General features: G+C 54.4%; 2 protein-coding genes across 2 annotated transcripts in view; one reads left to right on the top strand and one right to left on the bottom strand.

Annotated features, from left to right (window-relative positions):
- Positions 1-16,031, top strand: part of ANKRD52 (ankyrin repeat domain 52) — a 53,501-nt gene extending 37,470 nt beyond the window's left edge. The window contains exon 28 of the mRNA XM_038378222.2: positions 966-16,031. Coding sequence (XP_038234150.1) covers positions 966-1,210 — 245 coding nt within the window. The 3' untranslated portion in view covers positions 1,211-16,031. The remainder of the gene's footprint in view (positions 1-965) is intronic.
- Positions 4,347-22,041, bottom strand: SLC39A5 (solute carrier family 39 member 5). Its single transcript, XM_038378270.2, has 10 exons — positions 21,578-22,041; positions 20,855-21,107; positions 20,400-20,574; positions 19,967-20,136; positions 19,568-19,705; positions 18,872-18,962; positions 18,361-18,585; positions 18,201-18,281; positions 17,923-18,113; positions 4,347-17,324 (listed from the first exon to the last, which is right to left on the bottom strand). Exons 1-10 carry the CDS (start codon positions 21,955-21,957, stop codon positions 17,172-17,174), a joined length of 1,857 nt encoding a protein of 618 aa, XP_038234198.1. The 5' UTR covers positions 21,958-22,041; the 3' UTR covers positions 4,347-17,171.
- Between the last annotated feature and the right edge of the window lie 1,939 nt (positions 22,042-23,980).

Here is a 23,980-nt window from a genome sequence, read left to right as displayed (position 1 = left end):
AGCGCTGGAATGGGTTACCTAGGGCGGTGGTGGAATCTCCTTCCTTTGAGGTTTTTAAGGTCAGGCTTGACAAAGCCCTGGCTGGGATGATTTAGTTGGGGATTGGTCCTGCTTTGAGCAGGGGGTTGGGCTAGATGACCACCTGAGGTCCCTTTCAACCCTGATAATTCTATGATTCTAAAATCCTCAAGAACAGCCAGAGCCCCAAAGCAATAACATGAATTTCTGGGATCCCGTTTTTCTGATAAAGCCCCACACTCCAGTCCTAGCTCCTCTGCTCAGGGAATAAAAATTGCCCTGGTTGAAAAAATTGAATCCACAGTTCTGGACATGTTTAAAAAACAGTCAAAAACCTGTTGAGCCAGTTGCCTTTTTCCGAGACCACAAATGACTAGCCGAGCTACAGCCCTGCCCAGGAAAACAGGTGACGGGTTTTGCATGAGGTCTGAAGGCTCCTGCCAGGGGGCGGGAGTGAAACCCAGTGAGCAAAGACCCCTTTTCTAAACCAGCAGGGTCCAGTTTGACCCCTGCACTGGTCCCAGTTGCCCAGTCTGGGATGGGGAGGGTAGAAAGGTGCCGGCCATGCAGTGCTCCAGCATCAGGCGCTATCCGTTTACCTGCATGTCGTGGGCCCCATCACACGGTATCTGAGCGCCCCAGAGTTTTTAATGCCTTTCTCTGAGCGCACTCCTGTGAGGCCAGGCAGGGATCCCCACTGGGGAGCTGAGGCACAGAGAAGTTAAGTGACTTGCCTGCGGTGTCTCCCAGGGAGTCTGGCGGAGCGCGGCATTGACCCCCAAGTCCCAGGCTGATGCCCTATCGCTGGACAATACTTCCCCTCCGTCCTGTGGTGAAGTTGGGTGAGCATCGAGCAGGCGTCAAAGGGGCCCTGGTATATCGTCGCATTAAGCAGCATGCAGCTGGCTTGACGGCTTCACTAGCGCTGCCTCTTGACTTTGTTCCAGGTCACACCCCAGCCTTGGCTTGTGCCCCCAACAAGGATGTTGCAGACTGCCTGGCACTTATCCTCTCCACCATGAAGCCTTTTCCACCTAAAGACGCCATCAGCCCTTTCAGCTTCAACCTCCTCAAAAACTGCGGTATCGCGGCCAAGACAGCAGCCTGCGGGGCCCTGCCCAACGGCAGCACGTGCCCGTACACCAAGGACCGGCACAATGCTATCGGCTTAGACGGCTGTTACTCGGAGTAGCTTAAACTATGGGTATCTAATATCTTATTCTATTTATTTAGAAATTCTATAAATATAGGGCACTTTAAAGGAGAACAAGACTGAACAGGCCTTCACACAGGGCTTGGCAACCGACGTTAGAGCTTCCTCTTCTGCCTAGGCCCTCACTCGGATGCCAGCAGCTAATTGACTTAACGAGCAGCTGGAAAAGAGCCTTTCCCCTTCCCATGTTCAGTGCGGGCGAACCCCTCCTGGAGCGAGGGCTGGGGAAAGCGGCCCCATTGCATTAGTACAGCTGGTCCCAGGCAGGGGCCAGGGAATGTTTCGGGTTTTCTGAAAAAGGGACTTACTGATTTCTAACTTCCTGTTTCTAGAGCTAACCTCTTCCCATTGGGAAGCTCCTTAAGAGGGCAGCAGGGCATCCCTGCTTAGTTCTTCTGCCATGCACTCCTCCCGCTACCGCACCCACAAGGGCCAGGGCTGCCGCTGGGCTTAGTCTCTTGGTGACGACTCAGCTCTGAAGAGGCAGTGATCAATCAGCCTTACAGGGCTGCTCATTGATAAGAGAGCTGCTCCGCCATTAGGAATTGGATTGCAAATTTCTTTCACCCAGTAGCTGGGAAGAACGTTTGGTCCCTCCCAGCCCTGAGATTGGATTGACTTTGGAGCCAGTTTTGTTTCAAATCCTCAACCTGGAACTTCCCTTCCTGCCTGTCTAACCCTCCGCTTTTCTTTCAGTTCCCCTCCCGTGCCCCCGATGCGGCAGCATGCCGACTCTGTTCATTCCACAGTTGCACAGTCTAGCCAGAAAGCGGAAACTTGAACTTTGGAGGCGGGGTCAGGAATTAGACAAGTGAGCGACCGCTGAGTGGTGGGCATTAGAACCTGGGCAAGTGCCACTGTAACTGCTCCTTCATCTGAATCATTTTGTTTTCGTGCTCATCCTTCAATTCCAATAAGAACACTTGAATCCCGAACTACTGTACCCAGGATATTGAGATAACCTCTGGCAGCTCTCACTCCTTCATATGCAAAAACGGGTGCTACTGTCCATCTGCTGCGGTCTGCTCTGAACCCGCATTTGCACTGCTGGAATATTCCCTCCCCACACCAGGCACTTTAGGGATTTGAATTTTTTTCTTCTTTTGGCAAAATGTTGGATCCTGAGAGGCGATTCCTTCTTAAGTTTTGTTCCTCTCCGTATTGCGCGCCATTCCCATGTGAGAGTCAGTCAGTCTGTCTGTTGCTTTTTAGACATTTATTTATAATGAAATGAGCTTTTACCTTTTAAAAAATAATAATTTTCTAAAAGTTTTAACCTTTTAAGGAAAAAAATGCACTTCAAAGTCCTTATTCACAACCTTAAGTCTATATTTATTTTTCTAACATGGCATCTTGGCAGGTTTTATTAGCGTGTGTGTATGTGGGATTGGTGTTTTCATTTTAGTGTTGTTGTTTTTGTTTTTTTTTTTAATTTTAAAAATCCTATTTATAATGCATGTTTTAAACATTCAAGAATGTGCACTACTTTTTTTAAAAAAATGACTGTAACAGTATCGTGAAAAAAAACAAAACAAAACAAAAACCCACAAAAAACCTTTCACCATATCGCAAGTCTGTTCAAAGCCAAAGACTGGGATGTAGCGATCAGAGCGGGTCGACAGGGCAAAAATATTCAATGTACGATCTTTTCCACTGATTCTCTTTCCTTTTGCAGCCTTGAATGGTGGGGTAACATCCTGGTTCTCAGACGATAGTCAGTGATGTGTGCGCTCACTGAATGAAATATTTTGAGAACCAAGCCTTGTGTTGGGGCCGGGGGGACATCCAGGAAAGGGTCTCTCTCATTTTCATTCTGCAGACCATCGGTGCTAGTCACTTTCTCTTCTTGGTCAGTAAGACTGTTACAGGAAATGGACGAGCCATAAGCTTTGGCTGTCCTGCCTAAAGTTACGTCTATTACAAAAGTCAGCATTTCTTGGATCAAAATAGTGTATTTTTAAACGAAGGTGAATTCTGGTTTTCTTTTTGTTTTTTGGCCAGACGTTTACATTATGTGACATGGGCATTGCAACGAATTGCTGTTTCCCGCAGGCGATGATAGCCCGCCCCTTTTCCAAAAAAGCGCCAAATAGGGAGCGGAGAGATGGGATGCTGGCCGGAGCTAGCATGCTGGCAGCCGGCAGAGAGAGGTGCTCTATCCGAGCAGGAGCAGAGTGTGGAATAGCAAGAAGTTCCTGTTGCGCCGTTGGTTTCTTTTACCAAAGTTTAACTCTTAGAACCAAAAGTCTTGGCCTTCGGGTGGGTCAGTGCTGCTTTTTTTCATTTCACAGAAGGGTTTCACCCGGAGAGTAGCAAAGACTTGGATGGCATTTCTGTTTGTTTTCCCTCTTCTTCTTTATCCTCACTGCAACCAGCTGAGTTTGGTCTCCCTTAGTGTTATCATCTGACGCTCCAGCTCAGCAAAACCCTTGAAACATGGGCTGCCAAGGGAACACTCAGTGTGTAGCGAAGTAGCCAGTTCTAGTCTTCAGAAAGGCCTAAAATCCACAACGAAGAAAAGGCAGAAAGCCAGCCTGTTTCCCTCAATGCACTTCAATAAAACCTTCCTTGCTGGTGTCTCTGATAGTCTAGGAATCCAATGCACAAAAGCAGAGTGAGGATTTCTCTCCACACACTGGATGCTGACCCATTCTGTGAGGCATAAACAACTTGGGTTATAGGCCACGGGATAAGATGCTCTTGGCCAAGTAGCCTCCTGGCCTGTTTGAACCAGTCCTTCCTTCCCCTTTTGAAACGTGTTACGAAAGGCTCAGTTCTTAGGTACGTTGCTGCAAGATCAAGTCTCTCCTTGCCTCCACCCTCAGCACTAAAGTTCTCTACCTTGATAGCAAGTGTTACCTTTCTACACCGAATACCTCAGTTCGGAATCAAACCACACAAAACTTGAATGAAAGATCCTCTTGAAAGATCGTTTTCAGTATTCTGCAGAGGGAGAACTGGAAAAAGACTTGTTTACATTATTGTTGAGTTCGGGTACTTGCCTCTTGCAACGCTTTCTCTTTTCACTTTTAAAATACTGAATTCAGGCACTGCCTATTTCTCAGCCTTCAAATAAGCCCCCTACGGGGCAGGAATATGGGTCCAAAGTCAAGATTTGTCTTTTTTTTTTTTTTTTTTCTTTCCCTTCAAGGGCAAATGTCCTTCTCCTGCTGTGCGACAGCAGGCCTGAGCATTCAGAAGCATACAAGAGCACTACACTGACAAATCTGTGCAGGTCTGGAAGCCCTGGCTTCCCTTATCTTTGTCCTTTTCCTGGGGGTTTGAAGGAACAGTGACAGAATTCCTGGGGTGAGTGACAGAGGCCTGGCACATTTAGGACATGGGAGAATTCTGGGGTAGGGGCAGAATTCCTTTAACAGCTCAGTACTTTTGAGTCAAATCCTTGCCCTGTCAAAGTAAATGGGAAAGTGCCCATTGACTCCAAGGCTAGGGTTTCACCCTCTTGTGCGTATGTGCATCAGAGGGCAAGATGCCCATACGTGCAGGCACTGAGATAATTTTAATGCCATCTTGCTTTAATTTTAATTAAATATCACGGGGAGGATTTCAAAATCATTTCAAACAAGGGCAAGGGAATATTTTAGCATAGTGTTTGGGGTGTGCTTTTTTTTTTAGTATAGTGGGATTAAGCTTTTTTTTTTTTTTTTTTTTTTTTTTTGTAATTAAGAGGAAAAAGTTGGCCTTTGGTTTGCCTTGTTTTCATGCTGTCATGCATTACCTCTTCACTTGACGTGGTAAAGACTAAACTCTGACAAGACAATCAATGTGATCTCTCTAAGGGCTTCAGCATTTCTTCTCTCAGCTGCATTGTACTTTTTAATTTAATTTTATTTGCTCTTAGTAAATTTTTTGGGATTATTTTTACTCCTCCCCTTGTATCTTCTTTAAAAATAATGATAGTAATAATAATAACAGAGTGGAAAACAATTCCAGCAGTGCATCCGTGGGCTGGGCATTTTGGGGGAGTGGAAGGGCAGGTTTGGGGACAGGGATGGGAAAAGGGGCCGTTTCTACCGCAGGCACCAGTCTTGTTCTCCTTTAACGCTGTAATGTATACATTTGACAGCACAGCTTGACAATTTAAGTAATAATCAAAGTGTTTGGTAATAATGCATTATTTTGCTAAACGAGATTTGTGATGGTTTCCCTAGTGCATTGTAAAGAGGGTTGGAGGGAAACTTCTGCTCATGGGCCCCCTCCCCCACAAACTGTGTCTCTCGACACCTCATTTGCATCGGCGTAAGCACGTTAAGTGTTTTGTGTATGGCGGTGGGGTGGGGGGCCTTATCTAAAAACTTCCTCTGCACAGATCTTTATGCCAAAGTCAGACCATTCCGGCTTATCGTTCTATTCAGCTCCGTGCATAGATTTGGCGTAGAGTGAACCTTTTCAGCTCCCCCAGTGCCACTTAATTTTTGAAAACTAAACGGGTATGGGATTGTCCCCTGCCCCTCCCAGAAAAGGAAGTTTCTCTCCACGCCCTCGCTTCACAGCACTTGCTTCAAGCACTTTTGTTAAAACCTGAGCGTCTGGTTTCTCTTTAGTGACCCAGGGGATAGAGAGCAGCGGGGGGGAGGGGGGGCGAGAGATGAGTGTCTGGGGGGTTATATTTTAAGGTTGAAAGTTTCCGTTTCTAGGGAATGAATGAACAAAGGGAAGTTGTGTTTTAAAAAAAAAAAAAAAAAAAAAAAAAACAGCACAAATGCATTTCAACTCAAAAGATGTATTTGCACTGCCATTGTTAGACACGCTGCCAGACAGGCAGTTCAGCTGAGCCATATAACTGCTGACAAACACTGAATGTAATGTCCTTGAACCGGGCAGTCCTGGGAAGCTAGGAATTGGCTTTATTCTCGGTGGGCACTTCCATGAATTCAAAAATAACCTGATGATGATGATACCGTCGTCAGTTTTCTTTTGGTTTCTGAGTCACAGCAGATTAGAGGCTTCTCCGTTGTTGTTGTTGTTTTTCCCCCCAGTAACAGTCTGATTTTCTCCCCCTTGTCTTACAAGGAGGGAGAGTGGGCACTCAGTCCCAGATCTAAGGCGGAGATGAATTCCAACTGAGCTGGCACATCCCAGCCGCTGAGATCTGGAGATAATCAAAGTAGCACTAAAAACAGAAACACGGCTCAGAAAGGGAACAAGTAAGCTTTATTTCCCAGGGCGTTTGGAGCGCTTAAGTGACTTCTGGATGGACAACGGACCTTTGTCATTTTTCTGAGCGTATAAGATTATAAGTATTAGTTAAAAAAAAATAAAAAGTAACCATCTTTTTTTTTTTTTGGTTAGGTGGGAGCAGCGGGGGTGGGGGAACAGCGTTGAGATCTTCCCAGTCTCTGGTCCCACCCCATCAAAAAAAAAAAAAAAAAAAAAAAAAGATCAACTTCCATCTCAAGATTTCCTCTTGCACTTCAACCCTAATTAGGAGGAGTGTTTCCTCCTCGCCAAAAGGCTCCATGCCACAGGGACCAGAAAGGGGGGGCGGAATTTGTGTGATTTCCCCCCCCCGCCCCCTCCACACCCCCAGTTGTGAATGTCAGCGGTCTTTTCTGTTCCATTCACACTGTAAGCCCTGCTCTCACCTTTGCCTTCAATAAGAAACCAAAGGAAAAACCCAACCCTCCATTTGAGATCGCGGTCGTGAAAACATGGACCGTTCGGGTTCAGGGGTTTGCGGCCGCAAAAAGCTGTTTGAACCTCTTCTCCTGGTTGAACTCATCTGGGTTCAGCACCACTGGGGGTGTGTTGAAAATCAGAAACCGCCAGCAGGAAGTAAAAACTGGGCACATTTTTTGGGGAATGGGGTGTGATGTAAAACTTTTCAGCTGAAGCAAAAGGGGGAGACAACAGGGAGGAAAGGAACTCTTTGAAATTTAAAGTGATGGCTCCATTTGGATCATGAATATTTAGTCAAACTTAATGTCCTTAAAGATACAATGTGAAAAAAACCAACTAGAATCCAAAGGGAGTGGGTTGGGGGAATACACCTTTAAGGACTTTTAAGGCATCTGTAGCAAGCTCTCAGTGTCTTTACAATATCCTATGTGTAAATGCTGCACCTCTGTATATTATGCACATAAAGCATTTCTTTGAATAAGATAGGACAGACCTCATCACCAGTCAGGTATAAACAACTCTTCCTCTTCTGTGTCTTGGTTTTCCAGCGCATGTGTGTGTGTCTGGGTGCGTGCGTGTGTGTCTTTTCCAGTTCACTTCCGATGCAAAGGAGAAGGACGGGGGGGAAATAGCCTTATTAAATCCAATCTTAACTATTGTTCGTCAGCTTGAAACGAATTAAGCAAATGAGCCCCAGTGGCCACCGTGGTTTTAAGAATCAGTATGCAATTTCACCTGTGCTGGGCATTTATAAAGCACTTGATCAGAACCAAACTGTAATGCTCTCTCTTTTATATAAGTACAGACAGGAGCAGGAGGAGCTGGTTTAAAGCTACCATGCCAGCTTGCTTCCAATCTGTGCTCTCAAAGAGCAGAGGACACCACTCACTCTGCATGGAAAGATCAAAATTGCCGTTTCTTTGGTGCTCTGCACTCGGTTTTTGTGGGGCCACAGTGTTTCTGGGATCCGCGTTCGGTGGATGGGGGGCTTTCCTGGCACACTGCCCGTGTAGGCCATCTGAGTGTGGTTAGCGATGGTTGGCAGAGGCCCGATACTCGTCTGGACTCTGTAAAGGGATGGGCTGTAATGTTTCTTGTCTTCTCGTGCCTCGGGCTCCTTTCTCTTCCCGTGAGGTGCTACATGACTATTCTAGCTCAAGGATGAAATCTCTGGTGGGGGTTGTTCATTGAGCTAAGGTAGCAAAAATGCTGCCAAGAGAGTGAAGCTGCTTAAAGTGGGAGAGAACAAGCTGTTTCTTGGCCTGCTTACAAAGGAGAGGTACCTTTAAATCCAGTTTACCTTCCCTGGTAGTGATGTCTCCTCTCCCCTTCCCAGGAGAGAGGCTGTTGTGTTCTGCTGCCTTAGCTCCTGGGAGGCAGGTGGCCCTGGAGCACAGACCTTTCAGAGGAGAGGTCCCATTCGAGTCCTCTGCCAAACAGCCAGGAAAGTAAATCAGATTGGCAAACTGGGCACCCTGGCGTAAAGGTGTCGGGTGGAGTCTGGCAACCAAAGGGCTGGTGGCCCTTGCAGACCTTCATGTTCTGCATGGAGCCGAGAGCAGCTCTTCCTTAGGAGCTGGGTTGAACTTCTCCCTGAGAACGGAATGGGTCCAGAAACCACCCCAGCCCTTCTGTCTCTTGCACTGCGGGACCCAAGTGTGAACGTTTGACCATTTTCCCTATTGTCCTTTGAATGTTAGAGGAGAAAGCGGCTGCATCTCCTGGGTGCCAGTGGGTTCTCGGTTTCTGAGGCACCATGGTCAGCCCCGCCGTACCTGGCTCTGTTTCTTTGCTAGACGGAGTCTCTGGATACACCACTAGCTTTTGGATTTTCAAGCCCTGTCACTGGGGCAATGTGCTGGAGAAAACTCCCACGTACCACCCCCGCACTCATCTCTCCCTCTCACCAGAGGCACAACCCACAGCAGTGAAGAAGGGAGTTAGCCACATGCCCCAAACCACTGTAGAAGTTTTGGTAGCTTTGCCTTTTGTGTCCTGTGTCTGAATTTGCACTACTGTGAAATCCGGCTTGTTCGGAAGAGAAGTGTCCCATAAAAGCAATACGCGACCTACGGTGATGCATGCAAGGAACATTAGGAGATGACCAAAAAAAAAAAAGGCCAGTTCTTCAGTTCGAGCATCCCTCTGGGGTGATACTGTGCGCCTTATCCAATATTCAGGGGAAGGAAGTGGGGGGTCTGGGTCCCTTGGAACTGCCCCCTCACCCCATCCCCACGTGAGCGTTGCGGATCTGGTGGGCAAGAGGGCATTCTAATGGAACCAGATTTCTGTTTTGAAATCTGTCTCCATTTCGAAAAGTCTTTTTCTTGTTGATCTACTTGAAGGTACTAACCAAAACGGCTGCTCTTTTCATTTTTAGTTTTTTGCTGGGGGCGGGGGAGTGTTTGGAAGTTGTTTGGAACTGTCAATTCCTTGGGTGTGTGGATGGGGTGGAGGTGAGGGGGGGTTTGGCGTTTCGGGGAGAACCATGGCCCGAAGCGCAGTGGGCTCCGAACAGGGGCCTGCCGGCATTTGAATCTGACAACTTGCCCCCTCCTTGCTCTGTAGGATTCTCCCTCGCGCTCTTCTCCCCGCTCTCACTGTTTCTTTCTGCAGTTTGGAGATAGCAGGCGACGTTAAGCTGTGAGCCCCCGCTTGGCCCAAGGGTCTTTTCTTAAAACCGCATCAGGCAGCCCAAAAGTTCCGGGGAATCTAGAAACTGCAAAACCTTTTTGCCACCACATGCCTTGCAGCATGGGCGAGGGTAGGGAAGGACAACCAGGTCAATCTTCTATCGATAGAGGGGGCAGAACCCCTGTCTCTGGCCCCAACAGTCCAAGGTCGCTTTGAACTCTTGCTTTTTTTTTTTTTTGGTTCATTATGGTTCACTGTAGATTTAAAATAAATAGATGGGGGTGATAAAGGGGGTGGAGAGGCCCTTCCCCCCGGTGGAGGTGGAAGGTTTTGGAGGGTATATGGAAAAATGGAGAGTGGAAATCTACAATGATTTTCCTTCTCTTTTAGCCTCCCACAAATAAAAGCAGGCACCAAAGATAGACCAAAAACCCCACCTGGATGTAAAGGGGTTTCTGGCAGGTTGGGTTGAATAGTTGGATGGTCCCCCCCCCCCCCAACGCACACACACGAGATAGAGGGAACAGATTTTGCAGCCTGATCAACCAGAGTTCACCCCTTTGGGGGTCCTAGCATTGCCTCTCAGCTCCCCCAAGTCGTTGGCCTGAGGAAACATAGAGCTCTTTAACATCAGGGATTTGGGGTGCGTTGCTAACAGATCGGCAGCACAACTGGCTTTGCGACATGATTGCATCTGAATTTAGACGCTGCAAAAAAACAAAACCAACCCACAACTTTGGGATGCTTCTGAGGGGAAAATGTCGCTGAGAAGGTCCATAGCCCCCAACCTGAAGGGCCCCTTCTCCCCCACGCTGCTTTTTTGCAGGGGCTGCAGTAGTATATGTGGTCTGTAGTCATGCCGTGTTTCCAAACGCACTGCTTTGCCATCCAAGGCGGTGCATTGAGTCAAACCTTGTCAGCGCTGGATTAAATGGCCAAGCCGATGCGTGCTCGGCAGGTTTGCCCCTTATTCAGTGCAGTATCGGCAGCTTGCGCTAGAACGCAGGGCCGTTGCTGCTTACAGCAAGCGACCATGTGCAGGTGGGCTTAACTGAAGCATAGTGTGTTAGGAGTCTGTAGCTGCTTCTTGTTGTCACGCACTAGAATTTGTATCGTGTAAATACAGGATTGAAAATTGCACTGAAAATAGCGATGTGCCAGCTTCTATCTCCCCTCCTTTGAGAATGTTTGTTTTTTATTTGGGTTTGGATTTTTTTCTAAGTCTGTATCCTGCCCCCTCTTAAAACCAAAAATTAAAAGGCTCCTCTGTCCCTGGAGGATGTGTCAAGTGCCCTGTCTCTCTGTCCTGCGTCAGCTTAACTTCCCACTCTGTCAGATCAGCATCTTCTCCATCCCCCCCACCCCCACCCCCCACTCAGCATGCTAGGGAAACTTCTGATTACCAGAACTGTTCTGGATGTTAGGGTTTGTCTCATCCTTACAGATCTGTCAAGTTTCTATTTTATTTTTGGCCTTAGGGATCCTTATAGCTTTCTCCTGCTTCCTTCTTTTAAGGAGGTATTTAAAAATCAAAGATGAAAGCCAGCAATATGTAGCAGGAATCTTGTTTCCTCCCAAGCTGCGTTCTCTCTTAGAGACGTCTTTAGCCATGCCACTAAATTCCTCTCTCAAAAAGAGCTGGTAGCAGATAGATGGGCAAAGCATATTTGCTGTCCACATGGAACCAGAACCCAGTGTTTAGAGGAGCAGCGCCCACTTAAAAAGTATGCTTCTGTCTTTAACCTGCTTTCTTTACTTGCTTTGTTCCAGAGTTTCACCCTGTGCCGAAAGTCAGTAGGAGGTCTTTGCGCTGCTTAAGTCAATTTCACCCATGATGATTATAACACAGATTAGAAGAAGACTGTATTTCTCTCTTTGGTTCCAGCTGGTTGAGTCCGGTCGGTTTCTTCTGTTTGTGTGGAGGAGAGAAAAGCATTCTTTAAAGAGAAAAAATATGGTGGTGAGACCACAAAACCTGCCATGGGAGCTCAGGGGCAGCTGTGGGACATGAAACTACTTGACATTTTTGGTTTGAAATTGACTAGATTTGTAGTCCTCAGTGTCCCTTCAAACACTCCTTGTTAATGGTACCGTTTCCCTGACATGCCTGCAGAGAAGGGGATTTTGTCAGAGAATCATGCTCCTATGAGTGACCTCTAGCAAGATTAACACTGCTCTGCAAAACTGTTCCTGTAAACTTGCCTGAGAAACCTCTAACATGACTAGCACTGGGTTTGACACCAGGCTTTGCTGTGTGACTGGGGATAAGCAGAAGTGACTGGGGAAAGGGCAGAGAGTTGAGGGGTGTGTTTTGTTTACAAGACTCCAACTTTGCTATTTAGCACGGGTAACCGAATGCCCTGGATCCTCCAATCCTTCTGCTTGAAGATTGGAATCATGCCCCATGTGCATCTTGCCAGTAACTTGCTTAGATATAAAGTAAGATTCCAAATCAAAGCACTTTCAAGACCTCTCTTAAATCAAGCGGTTAGTTTTTCGCTATCCTTTTCTTCCTGCTGTACCTGATTGGAGAGGAGAGTTTTAAAGTTTATGCTCACTCTGTCTGCTTAGGAAAAATGAATTACATCCCATCTCCCGTTGGGTTTGTTGATCTCTAGCAACCTACCTTCAGAATTCCTGCTTTTGGACCTGTTCAGTCTTGACAATCTCTGTGTATTTTCCTGACCCGTGTGTCCCTCCCCTGCCCCGACCCAAAAATCTTGCCTTGTAGCCTCAGTATTGGTTAAATAACCCTCTGGCCAGCCCCTTGCCCCTTTCCCTTGTTTCTGCATTGTAGCTGCTCTATTGCAGGCCTGTTAGGAACTGGATTTTTAAGGAATTCTCCAAGTTTGGTTGCTGTAGTTACTCCTGCTAAATAAGTGAATCTGAAAACGGGGGGGGGGGGAAATGGGAGTAACTTTATTTCCTTATGTTCTGTTTGTCGCAGATGTGCCAAAATGGGGAGGGAGGGGGCAGTCTGCCAGAACTGTCCCCTCCAACATCTCTCTCACTAAAGCAATAGACATTGGATGAGCCTTGCAGGTTCTTCGGTCCGCGCTCTACTTGGGCAGCAGTTGGAATTCACGAAAGTTCTCTCTGAAAGTGCAGGTGCTGGCTGGGAATTTGGGTGGAGAGGAAGGCAGGCTGGGAAGGAAGATCCTGGCCACCTGCTGGAATTGCAGTTGGAACCGTAACGTTCACTGTAGAACTTAGATAATTTCAGTCCCAGTTCCCTGAGCCTTCACTGCTGGAGTCTCCTGTCTCTTACTAGCCCCTTCAGGGCATGCTGAAACCAAGATCAATACAATACGCATCACTCTCCGGATGCCCCCCGACAATACCCCCGTGTGGTGTGTGACCGCATGTACAGTGTTTCGGTGTGTTGTTTATGTCCTGTAACAAACGCGTCTTGTGCATCTGGTTCATAGAACGTGCTGTCGTGTGAGATGCATGACGTGCCTGTCCATTGCTGGGGGTGGATCTGCACTCCCCAGCCCCCCAGCCCCCAGACGAGACACCTCTTGTCCTAGAGCAGAAACGTGGCATGTGGTTTTGACTTGAATCTCTCTGCAGCCATTTCTCATTCCTCTCCCCTTACCTGGCAGTTGCTGTCCGTGGATGTTTAGACCCGCGTTCGGTGAGTTTCTAGTCAATACAGTTTGATTAATATGGGCAGCCGGGGGATTTTTTTTCCCCCAAATTTTGCCCATAGGCAGCATCGGCATGAGCTGATTGCCACCATGGTTGCCTTTAATGTGAGAAGTGCATCCTGCGTCGACTGATTTTTCTGCCTTTAGGGGGTCAGGGTAACATGGAGGATGGTGCTTTTAACACATTCTGACTTCGACTGGCTTAGTGCAGCTGGGAGAGAACTCATCCTTACACCCTGGACCCCTGACTTTCTTTGCCTCCGCTTCTCCTGTCATGGCCCCGAAGTCAGCAAGTCGTGCTCCGGTTCGGGAGCCAGTTTGCCGGCAGGTGATATTGCGGACTGTTCGAAGATGCATGTTCCAGACCCAAAGTTGTTCTGGGCTTCAGGGAGTAAATTCACCTAGAGGGCGAGTGGCGGCTCCAGCCCCCAGAGGGGACAAAGATGGTGCTGACTGAAATTGACTTGCCGCCGCCTTGACCCATAAGTGCTGCATGCGGGAGACAAGGCGCCAAGAGTTTCCACAGCTTGTGTGGATGAGGCAGAAGCGGGGAGGCGGGAGTAAGCGTCTCAGCCCAGGTCGGTAGATCGGTGTGGCTTTGTGGTGTTGCAGCAGCGTCGCACAGGCTTGTTGTGTTTACAGGCGGGGCGAGTCCATTTCGTACTGGGCTGGCTGAGCGGGCAGGGTGGTGTCACCTCAGACACTAAGTTCCCCTCTGCAGTCTGAAGGAGGCCAGGGGAGCCAGCACCCACGGGACCTACTGGCAATAGGCTGAAAGCACCCCTGTGATTTCTAGCAGCATGTGTGTTCCATTCCAGTTTCGAGGCTTGTTGGCTCCGGTGGGGTTTGGGGGGCTCAGCGCTTTGAGATTTTAGGCTTGGGGGTGTTTTCCTGGCCTCTTTCACACTCGTGTTCTTGTGGTTTCCATTTCCGGCTGCACAGATGCCAAAGCGCTGGGCCGACCCAGCTGGAAGATCCAAGGAACTCTAAGGAGAGGGTTATTCATTGGGGGGGGGGGGCTTACAGCTCCCCTTTAACCCTTCCCCTTAGAGGAGTTAGCTCAGCACTGCTCCCAAATTGAGAGCACTAGGAGGGGCTCCCTACCTGGCCCCCAGAAGCTGGTTTGCCCTGAGTGTGTGCACTTTAAACAGGTGTCCCCAGCGTGAGTGAGCATAGGGCAGATGCTTGGATGTGTTTCCCCCCCCCCCCCCAAGCATTTTCAGTTCAGTTCAGTCAGGTAAATTTGGGACCTGTCTGAACTGAATTGGAGCTAGAACTTAGCCAGTGGGAACCCGATCAGTCACTGCGGGAGGATTGGGGTGTGTTTGTGTCCATGTGGCGGGGAGGTGGCTGCATTGTGTGTGAATTTTACGTCCTCGGGGGCGGGGGCATTGTGTGTTTGAGATGGTTGGAAATACAAAAAAGCTTTCTAATTTTAGACTTCACTGCACTGTTCACACCTACCTCTTGCAATAAACAGAATGGCTCACGGATGTGTAGAATGCTTTCTTGCCTCTAAAATCCCACCCCCCAGATCCTAGGGCTGACAAATTCCTGACATTCCAAGCAGCTGGCTGCGTTGCTGGGGCAGGGCAGATCCAGCCAAAGAGCTGGGCGGGAAATTTCCACCAAGAACTCTCATTTGCCACAGCCCCCCTGCGTCACGTTACCCTTCCTGGAAAGCACTGACACCCACCGGTGCTGGGGTTTGCAGTGGCCTCTGCTCGATTGATCTGTTTGCTTATTGTATTTAACAGCTGCTGGGTTTGGGTTTGGGTCTGAAATAAAAGGGACTTTTTGTTCCCTGGAATTTTTCCCCTTCAGAGCACTGAATCTGGAACCTGCTGAGCAAAACCCAGTGTGGTGGTGATCTTGTTCCTAATAGACAGAGGCCTTAATTGGAGGTCATGTTGCAGGGCAACTTAATTGGAACACCTTTTAATTTCAGCAGGTAGGGGAGAGGCGAGTGTGTGAACTATAGATGTCTGAGATACTAGAGTATTCCCACAGGAGTGCTCTGTGAAACATGCTGCGGCCATCTTCTCCCCCCTGCAATATCAGCAGAGGGCAGGTATATGGGCAGGTCCTGGACCAATCTTTGGAAGAGACTCCAACTGTATTTCTGCCCCCCTGAACCAGTTCATTCTTCCTTCCTCCGCTGGTTTAAAGCACAAAAACTGTCCTTCTGGTTGACGGATGGGCGGGCGGAGTATCAGGGCAGCTCTGCTTTACTGGCAGAGGTGCAAGGGACCCTGGGGGGACGCGGCGTGAAACACAGCAGAGTTTTGATGTGCAATTAAAATTTAAAAAGAAAAAAAGTGTGAAACCCTCTCCTAGGTACCCCCACACACAGCCCAGGGGCGAGAGGCTGCGGTGCCTGGCTTGGCAAGATTGGAGCCACGCCGGTTTCATCTTAGCAGCTGGTTTCTCTCCCCTCCCATACAACCTGGCACCCAGGGGGGTGCCAAAATCAAGTCCTGACCAACAAAGCACTTGTCTCTGTGGAGGAAATTTAAAAAAAAAAAAAAATCCTATTCTTCAAGAGAAACCCAAAGCTGTTAAACCCCCTCGTGGGGCTGTGAAATTAAATAAGGAAACAAACCAAGAAGCCATCCATCCCCACAACATGAGTGCCACCCCTTTGCCTTGTTCCCACTCCTACGTGCGAGCCTAGTGACCGGTTCCTTTTTGTCTGAGATGTTCCATGTATGTATTTTGAAAAATCCTGCATCAGTTGGGGGGGGGGTGGACTAAAAATAACAAAAATAAAAGCATTCAGACTTGATCTATTTTATACAATGTATGCTGCAACTAAGTCCTGTTCTTCATATTGTGGCTTTGAATCAATTATGTTTATTAAAATGCTATTGCTTCTACTTCTTCTCCCGTTCTCCTTTCCCACTGCCTGCCCCTGGGGGTTAGCGCCGTTGGGATCGGGCCTGGGGGGTCTGGCTCTCTTGCTGTGCTTTTCAGCTGTAGATTAGATCTCAAAGCAGGGCAGAATCATCATGTCTGTTTTACAGATGGGGAAACTGAGGTATGAGGGTGGGTGAGTTGCCCAAGTTCACCCAGCAAGTCAGTGGCAGAGCTGGGAACAGAACTCCTGCCCCCCCGTCCAATTAAACTGGATTTATGCCTTACAGAAGCTATTGGCAGAGGCTAGGCGGGGAAACTGGTCTGCCAATGTAACGCTCAGCAGAATCTAACGCGGGCAGGACCAGAGCTTCAATGGGCAGGCGTGGGGGTGGCTTTTTGTTCCATTCGGTTAAACCGTTAGCTGCCCAGCGGATTTCAGAGGCTCCGTCCCAGGCAGGGGAGCGGAAGGAGTGAGGAGTGTTGCTGCTTGTCCCCGGACGATGGTGAAGGTAAGAGTTCCCGTGTCCGCTCCCCCGCTGAATGTCTCCTCCCGGCGACGAACACACACTCTGCGTGGGGCACTGGGCTGTGGCCTCCCATCAGACTCTGGCGCTTCCCCCGTCTCCAAAATGCTCAGTTCTGCCCCCTTTAGCGACGTCTCCTGTACCCCACCCCCAAATCACCCACACATCAGCTGCGTTTTCCTCTCTCAAACGCCGAGACTTGCTCAGGTCACTTGGGGGCCAGGTGGCTTGAGGGCCGCTGGGCTGTTTTCAGCCTGGTCTTGTGCACTCGACATACCGAAACGTCGGGCAAATGCTGAGAATCTGAACTGAAGTGTCCTGACAGAAGGTGGATTTTGGAAAGCGGGGGTAGGGGATTGCGCTGTCCACACGCTCTCCCTGTACTGAACAGCAAAATGCTGCCCCTCACCCACACTAGTCAGCTCAGGGCCCCACTGAGTTACGACCCGTGCTTGCCCCCGGGGGACGTGGAGCAGAGTGGGGGGCTGCCCAGGGTGTCATGCATCTGCCGTCAGCAGGAAGAGCGTCCAGGGGTCCTAGTTCTCTGCGAAGCAGCTAACAGCCATGGGGCAGGGGGTGCCCATAACCTTGGCCCTGCCCCACCCGAGTTTGGCAAGCCGTGCGGGTGCCCCCGGGTTACAGAGCCACATGGAAGCTCATCTGCCCTTCGAAGAGGGCGATGCACATCATGATGGCCGCTCCCAGGAGAAAGCCCAGGTTCTGGAGGGCGAAATACGTCACAGGCCCCTTCGGGCTCCCACTGGAGCTTTGCCGCAGCATTTCAGGCAGCTGCAGGGAAAACGGAGAAGCCTGTGATCCGGCGATACGGGAAAGGACGGATGCCCCACACTGGGAGGGGTAACTCCAGAGCCCTGGGCATTCCCATGCCAGGTGCTGACTCGCTCGGCCTGCCTGCTGGCTAGCCAGTCGAGACCCCTAGGCCACCTGCTGCCCAGGGAGCCTAAAGCGGTCGCTCAAGGCAGAGATGGGCCCTGGACATGGGCCAGGGGGGTGGCACTAGGATTACGCTGGCAGGGGGGAAAGCTGTTCTCTGGATGCGGGAAAACCTGTTCAGAGTGTTCCCACCTGGAGCAGCCGGTGCCTGCCCCACGCTCGTTCCTAGGAATGATTTGTGCCCCAGAGCCGCAGGCGAGGGATAGGACCCCGTGGCGTCAGGGGCTGGGCAAACCCAGAGCCAAAACACCCCCTGTGCTGAAGAGCTGCCGATCCAAGTGCAAGACGAGGCAAGACCAGATGAAGGGGCCACGCGGTTCCCAGCCTCCAGGTTCCCGGCCTTGTTGGATTGGCACCGGGATCTGCGGCAACACAGCCGCCCAGGACCAGCACAGGCCTGGTGAGGCCATACCAGAGCCAGGCCCCCCCTTACCATGTCCACCAGCGCCACGTAGAGAAAGATGCCCGCTGTGATGGAGAAGATCCAGGGGGTGATGGGCGAGGCACCCTGGCTGAGGGCCGTGCCCACTGCCATGCCCAGATATGCCAGCAAGGCTGACATGAGGTTGGAGAGAAGCACCCTCTTGACTGGCAGGCCAGTCTGCAGCAGCAAGGCGAAGTCACCTGCGGGAGCAAGGGAAGCAGCTGGTGAGAGCGTGTGGGATGCCCGGCTGCAGGGGTAGCTGGTGCCTGCCCTGCCCGAGGACTTACCAAGCTCGTGGGGCAGCTCATGGCAGAAGACAGCCAGGGCAGTGCTCAACCCGCTGGAGACGCCGTCGGAAAACGCAGCCCCTGCGGGAAAGAGAAGCTGATTGGTACCCAGGAAACCAGGGCCCCGGCGCTGGCGCAGCTCCTGTGCCTACCCCCTTACCGATGGCCAGCCCATCCGTCAGGTTGTGTATCCCGTCCCCCAGGATCACCATCCAGGCGATGTCGGCTATGCCGGCCGCCGGGCTGTGCGAGTGTCCGTGGTGGCTCAGCTCTTCCGTCGGTCCGTCCGCTCCTGGCACTGGCTGCCTCGCCCCCTCCTCTCCCCAGGTGGGGCTGTCGCTGCGCGGCCCCGGGGCTGTAAGATGCTGCGATTCAGCTTCAGTGCCTTCGAAAGAGCAGCCACAGGCTGGTAGCAGCCCCGAGCCGGCGGAGGGCCGGGGCCGGGACTTGGGACCAGGCTGCGGGGAAGACTCACCCGCTCCGGACCATGGGCTGAGAGTGCCGGTCTGGGGAGGTCGGGCAGCCCCCGCAGCTGCCTCGGTGCTGGCCTCTCCCAGCAGGGGGGCGCTGTGGGGAGCGGGGCAGGAGCGCTGGCTGGGGGGGGCAGCTTCTGGCTTCTCCACCCCAATCTCAGGGCAGGGGGCAGGAGCGAGCGACAGCACCAGGCTCACCTGGGGAAGGAGCCGACACCTGCAGGGTCAAGTTGCAGCTCCCATCTGCATCCAGAGAGGGGCTCCTGGGGCTCCTTCCCGCGGCACGGCTCTGAGGGTGGGAAACCAACGGTGAGAGCTGAGAGCCACCCAAGGGGCCGGGGCCCGGCTCCCTCAGGGCATCGCGGCCACTGGGTGTGGGAAACACCTGGGCTGGGCCCCACCCACATTATCCTAGACAGGTGCAAACAAAGTGCTCCTAGGACAGGTGGCACCTTTGATATGGACAGATGGGCTCTGTAGGAACGGCCAGGGAGCAGAGACAGACCCACTGCTGGGACCTGCACGGGCCCAGGGAGCCAGGACATGGGGCTGGACAGACCCAAGACCAGGATGCTGCAGCAGCAGGACCCAGGATGTGCCGTCACCATGTAGCCACTCCGGACAGGCAGAGCCACCAACCCCCCCCCCCCTTACCCCCACGGGGCCTGGGCCAGGACCCCAGTGCCAGCGCTCCAGCTCTGGTGAACTCTGCAGCCCCAGGTGGTGGCGGGGCCCGTCTGGAAGCCAGCAGCACGGGGCCCCCAGGCATTGCCCCAGGGCGCTGACAGGAAAGGTGCTCCCTACCATCCTGCCCCCCTCCAGCCCCCTGCCCTGGGAGGGCTCCCCGCCAGCCAGGGGCAACACAATGAGCTGGCAGGCCCAGACAGCTCTTACCGGCAGCCTCTGTCTCTGCTTCAGCGTGCCCAGGAGGTGCTCGATGAGGAACAAGAGGTAAATGCCCCCCAGGACCGACAGTCCCTTCAGCACCGAGTCCTGGCGCTCCAGCGGCGTCTCCTGGTGGCTCCCTTGGGCCTAAAGGCAGGAGGAGGGAGGGGAGCCGGGGTCCATCTCGGGGACTCCCGGGACAGGGAGGAATGGGGGGATTCAATGCGGGGGGGGGGCTGGCATGGCCAGGGGGCCCTGGCCGCTGCCCAGGTGCCGGGCGGAATGGGCGCTGGGCGCTCTGGCTGCGATGCCGACGCGCCCCGGGCTGGATCTGCAGCAGGACCGCGTCCCCCTGGCCCGGGGCCTTCCAGCTCGGGCGCTGGGGGGGCCCGGCGAGCCCATACTTACATGCGGCCACAGGTGAAGCAGGGCGTCCCCGCACAGCGTCCCCACGGCCAGCGCCACCAGGAAGGCCAGCAGGAGACGGCCGCAGGCTTGGCCGAGCCAGGGCACCAGGAGGAGAGCCAGCGCCGAGGGCAGACTGATCAGCGTGATGGCCAGGAAGCCCCAGCCCAGAACTGCAAGAGGAAGCAGGGTGAGGTGGCTGGGGGGCCCCTGGGCTCTATTCCTTCCCCCCGCCCGCCCGCCCTCCCTGGGGCAGGAAAATCCCTCGGCAGAAGGAGAGGCTGCGGGCCGCGCTCCCCGCGTCCGTCCCTCTCCCCGCTCTGTGCCTCGGTTTCCCCCGGGGGGGGCGGCCCCTTCCCAAGGCCCTGGGGAGGAGGATAGTGGTGCAGGGCAGAGCCCCCAGCTGGCCCAGGGCTGGGGTGGGGGAGGGTGGTACCTGGCCACAGCGCTCCCCCCAGGGGCTCCGGCGTCAGCTGGTCGTAGTGCCGGATGCAGACCCGGCTGTCGATCTGGTAGAGCAGGGCCGGGCACAGCAGCGTGAACTGCTCGGGCGTGATCTTGGAGACGGAGTTCAGCCCGAAGTTCACCAGCAGCTGCGTCCCGTTGAGACACTGGTGGGGGGGGGACAGCGGGGGTTAGCGAGGCCACCCGGGGAAGGGGCATAACCCACCTGCCCTCCCAAGCCCCCGGTTGCTGGAACACAGGGGCTGCCTAGTGACTAGCGGAGGCCCCTGGGGCCAGGGCTCCTGGGTTCCGTTCCCGGCGCTGGGGGCCAGGCTGGTCAGCACCGAGACCCCCACCCCACTGGCTGAAAATGGCTGCCCCCCACTTCAGAGCCCCTCCCCTTTAGACCCAGAGGGTCTGAGAACCCGCAGGGTGCCCCCCCCTCACATCCTCGTGCAGGTGGTCCGTGACGGAGTGGTCCAGGGCCAGCACCCTCTCCAGCAGGGTCAGGCGGGGCAGGGCTGGGGGGGCCTGGACAGGGTCTCTTCTGCTCCCAGGGTGCCCTGGGGCGCAGGTGGCGCTGGGCCCTTCTGTGTCCAAGGGCGGGCGGGTGCCCCCGGAGGCGGCTGGCGGCTGGGGCGGCGGGTCAGCCTGGGGCGGCCGGACCGTCTCTGGCTGGTTCCTTCCAGGGGATCCCGGCCTGAAAGAAATTAACAAAAACGAATTCCCAGTTCCCAGCTGCAGCCCGGGGGCCGGGAGGGGATGGCTGGGAATGACGGGCAGCTGCAGGACTGGACTATGAAGGGGCTGCGGGGCGGGAGTGAGGGGCACCGGCAGAGCTGCTGGGGGGTCGGGGGTGAGGGGGCATGGTGGGGGGGAACCCAGGGCTGGGCTGGCAGGGGCTGCGGGACGGGAGAGGGGGGAGCACAGGGCTGGGAGCGCCGGAGATTGCGGGTCAGGAGTGAGGGGCACCGGCAGAGCTGCTGAGGGGGCTGCGGGTCGCGGGTGAGGGGCATGGTGGGGGGCAGCCCAGGGCTGCGTGGGGCTGCGGGGCACCGGCAGAGCTGGGGAAGGGGGGAGCCCAGGGCTGGGAGCGCAGGGGCTGCGGGTCGGGAGTGGGGGGCACCGGCAGAGCTGCGGGAGGCTGCGGGTGAGGGGCAGGGCGGGTACCTGGAGGTGCCGTTCTCTCTCTGCACCTCGGGGCCCCGGCTGGGCGGCTCCGCCCCGGCGTGCCCCCGGGCCGAGTGCGGATGCCGGTGCTGCTTGTGCCCGTGGCCCAGCGCCGAGTGCTCGGTCTCCATCACCTGCACCTGGCCCAGCCCCAGGCTCCGCAGCAGGCGGGCGAGGCCGTGGAAGGACAAGGTGCCGTTCTCCCCGTACTGCCCGAAGAGCTGCTGCAGGTAGTAGCCCTGCTCCTGCTCCGCCTCCAGCAGCGGGGCCGGCAGCGCGGGCGAGGGGGCGGCCGGCAGCGGGGGGCCGCACTCGCCCGGCAGCAGGAGGGCAGCGACCCAGAGTCCGGCCAGCAGCAGCCGCGGCTTGCTCCGGTCCATCAGCGGGGTGAGCCTGGCGCCGAGTGGGACGGGGAGGGGCCGTCAGCTGGGGTCGCATCTGGCCAGGGGCGCTGGCTGGGGCGCCCCCTCCTGGGAGATCTGTTGGCACGGGGGGGCCTCTCCCATCTGCCTTGGTCTACCGCATGGCTCTGGCCAGCGCCCGCCTGGCGGCCCCCCGGGACCCAGCTTGTACAGCCCAGACCTCAGTCGGTACCTAAATACCCCAGGCTCCAGGGGAACCTATGGGGGGAGCTGGCGGCTACCAGCTCGGACTCCTGGGTCCCGCTCCCGGCTGCCCGGGGGCGTCAGGGGAACAGGTTTTCTCCAGTGGTGCAAAGGGGGGAGGGGTCTCCCCTGCCGGGGTGGGGGACGGGACGGGACTGGCCCGTTCGAAGGGGGACCAAGTCAAGACAAAAAATCCCTGAAGCAGGTGCCCACCTGCCCTTAGGTCTGTTCAAGACACATTCAAATAAGGCCCCGGCTACCTCCCGCTTGCAACACTCGCCTGCCCGTGAACGCCCCCGTCTCTCCAGCCGCCCCGCTCAGAACTGTTTGGTCTGGGGGCGTGGAGGGGCCGGACTGCCCGGCTCCTAGGGGGAGAGACTGTGGGAGCCGGACAGTCAACGCCTTGTCTGCCTGAGGTAGTGGGTCCAGTGGGATCCAGGAGAGTGGCTCTGGCCTATCGGGTGACAGCGGACAGGTCCCGCCCTCGTTCCATGCCTCAGTTTCCCCTCCCGCACTTTGCCTAGTGAGCTGTTTGGGGCAGCGACTCGCTCTCCCCCTGCGTCCGGGCCGCACCCAGCACCGTGCCCGGGCTGCGGTTGTAGACATAAGGCCTGGGGTCAGAAGCGCTGCTGGAGCTACAGCGTCCCACCAGGGGAAGCCGTCGTGCAGAAGCTTGTACCCGTGTAAAGGGGACTTGCACCCGTATCGCGTGTTACGCTCCCCAATGAAAGAACGGCAGCTCCACTGGGGTGGGGGGGGGTTGCTGCTTTAACTGGACTGGGAGAGTCAAACCCACCCCGCGGGGAGTGAACCCAGGACTCCAGATGGGGAAACTGAGGAACAGACCTGGGCCACCGCCGCTCCCTCCAAGATGAGGGTCCCAGGGGGTCTCTAAACAGCAGACACAGTGCCAGGGAAAGGGGGAATCAGCCCTGGAACCAGCCTCGGTCAAAACCCACCTGCTGAAGCTGCTGCTTGTTCCTCCCGCGGCGGGGTCTGTCCTGGGGCAGGCTCTTCCCTCGCCCGGCTCGCAGCGAGGACTGGCCAGCTGGAGCGATCACAGCTGGGCTGGGGATTTGAAGTGGGCATGAGGAGCGTGCGCGCTGGTGGAGTTAAACGCCGGGTCAGAGCGCCTGGATCCGAGGGGCCCAGCTGTGCGTCTCCTCCCACACGTGTGTGAGCACGTAGGGTCACTCCCTCTGCCCCCACCGGCCCTGGGACTCAAACCCCTCAAAAGCTGGCCCCGCTGCCGTGTGGAGCTGAACCGAGGGGACAACGAGTCAGGGAGTTGCCCCGTGCCCCGGGGGACACGAAGGGAACCCAGCGCCAGGCCGGTGGAACTCACCGCTGTATTATGTGTGTGTCCTGACCCCACTGTGCTAGGGCTGTACGAACAGACCCCGCAATCCGCCCGCGGCTGCGATTGGCACCTCATTGTTCCCCGAGGCTGCCCCCGGCCCGGCGTTCTCCCTTTGTTCTATATTTGTACAGCGCCTCACACCTTGGGCCGGGGCCTCTCGCCGCCCCAAGAGCAGGGAGACCCGCCCCGAGATCCCCCGAAGGCCCCGGGCTGCGCATTCCCGCGTATGGGGACAAGGCCGGCCAGCGCTGGACCGTGAGTGCTGCAATACGAGGGCCGTTCTCCCGGGTCAGGAGGGGACTGGCCAGAACGGCCCGGGACAGGGCGCCTCGCACCCACCTCGGCAGCCGCTGGCCCCGGCGGCCGGGCTCGGTTCTGCTCATCGGCCTCTCCCTGGGCTGCGGCGCCAGGAGGTGAAGGTGCAACTTCGCCTACTTG

Source organism: Dermochelys coriacea, chromosome 20 (assembly GCF_009764565.3).
Source record: "Dermochelys coriacea isolate rDerCor1 chromosome 20, rDerCor1.pri.v4, whole genome shotgun sequence".
NCBI lineage: Eukaryota > Metazoa > Chordata > Testudines > Dermochelyidae > Dermochelys > Dermochelys coriacea.
This window is presented reverse-complemented; position numbering and strand designations above follow the sequence as displayed.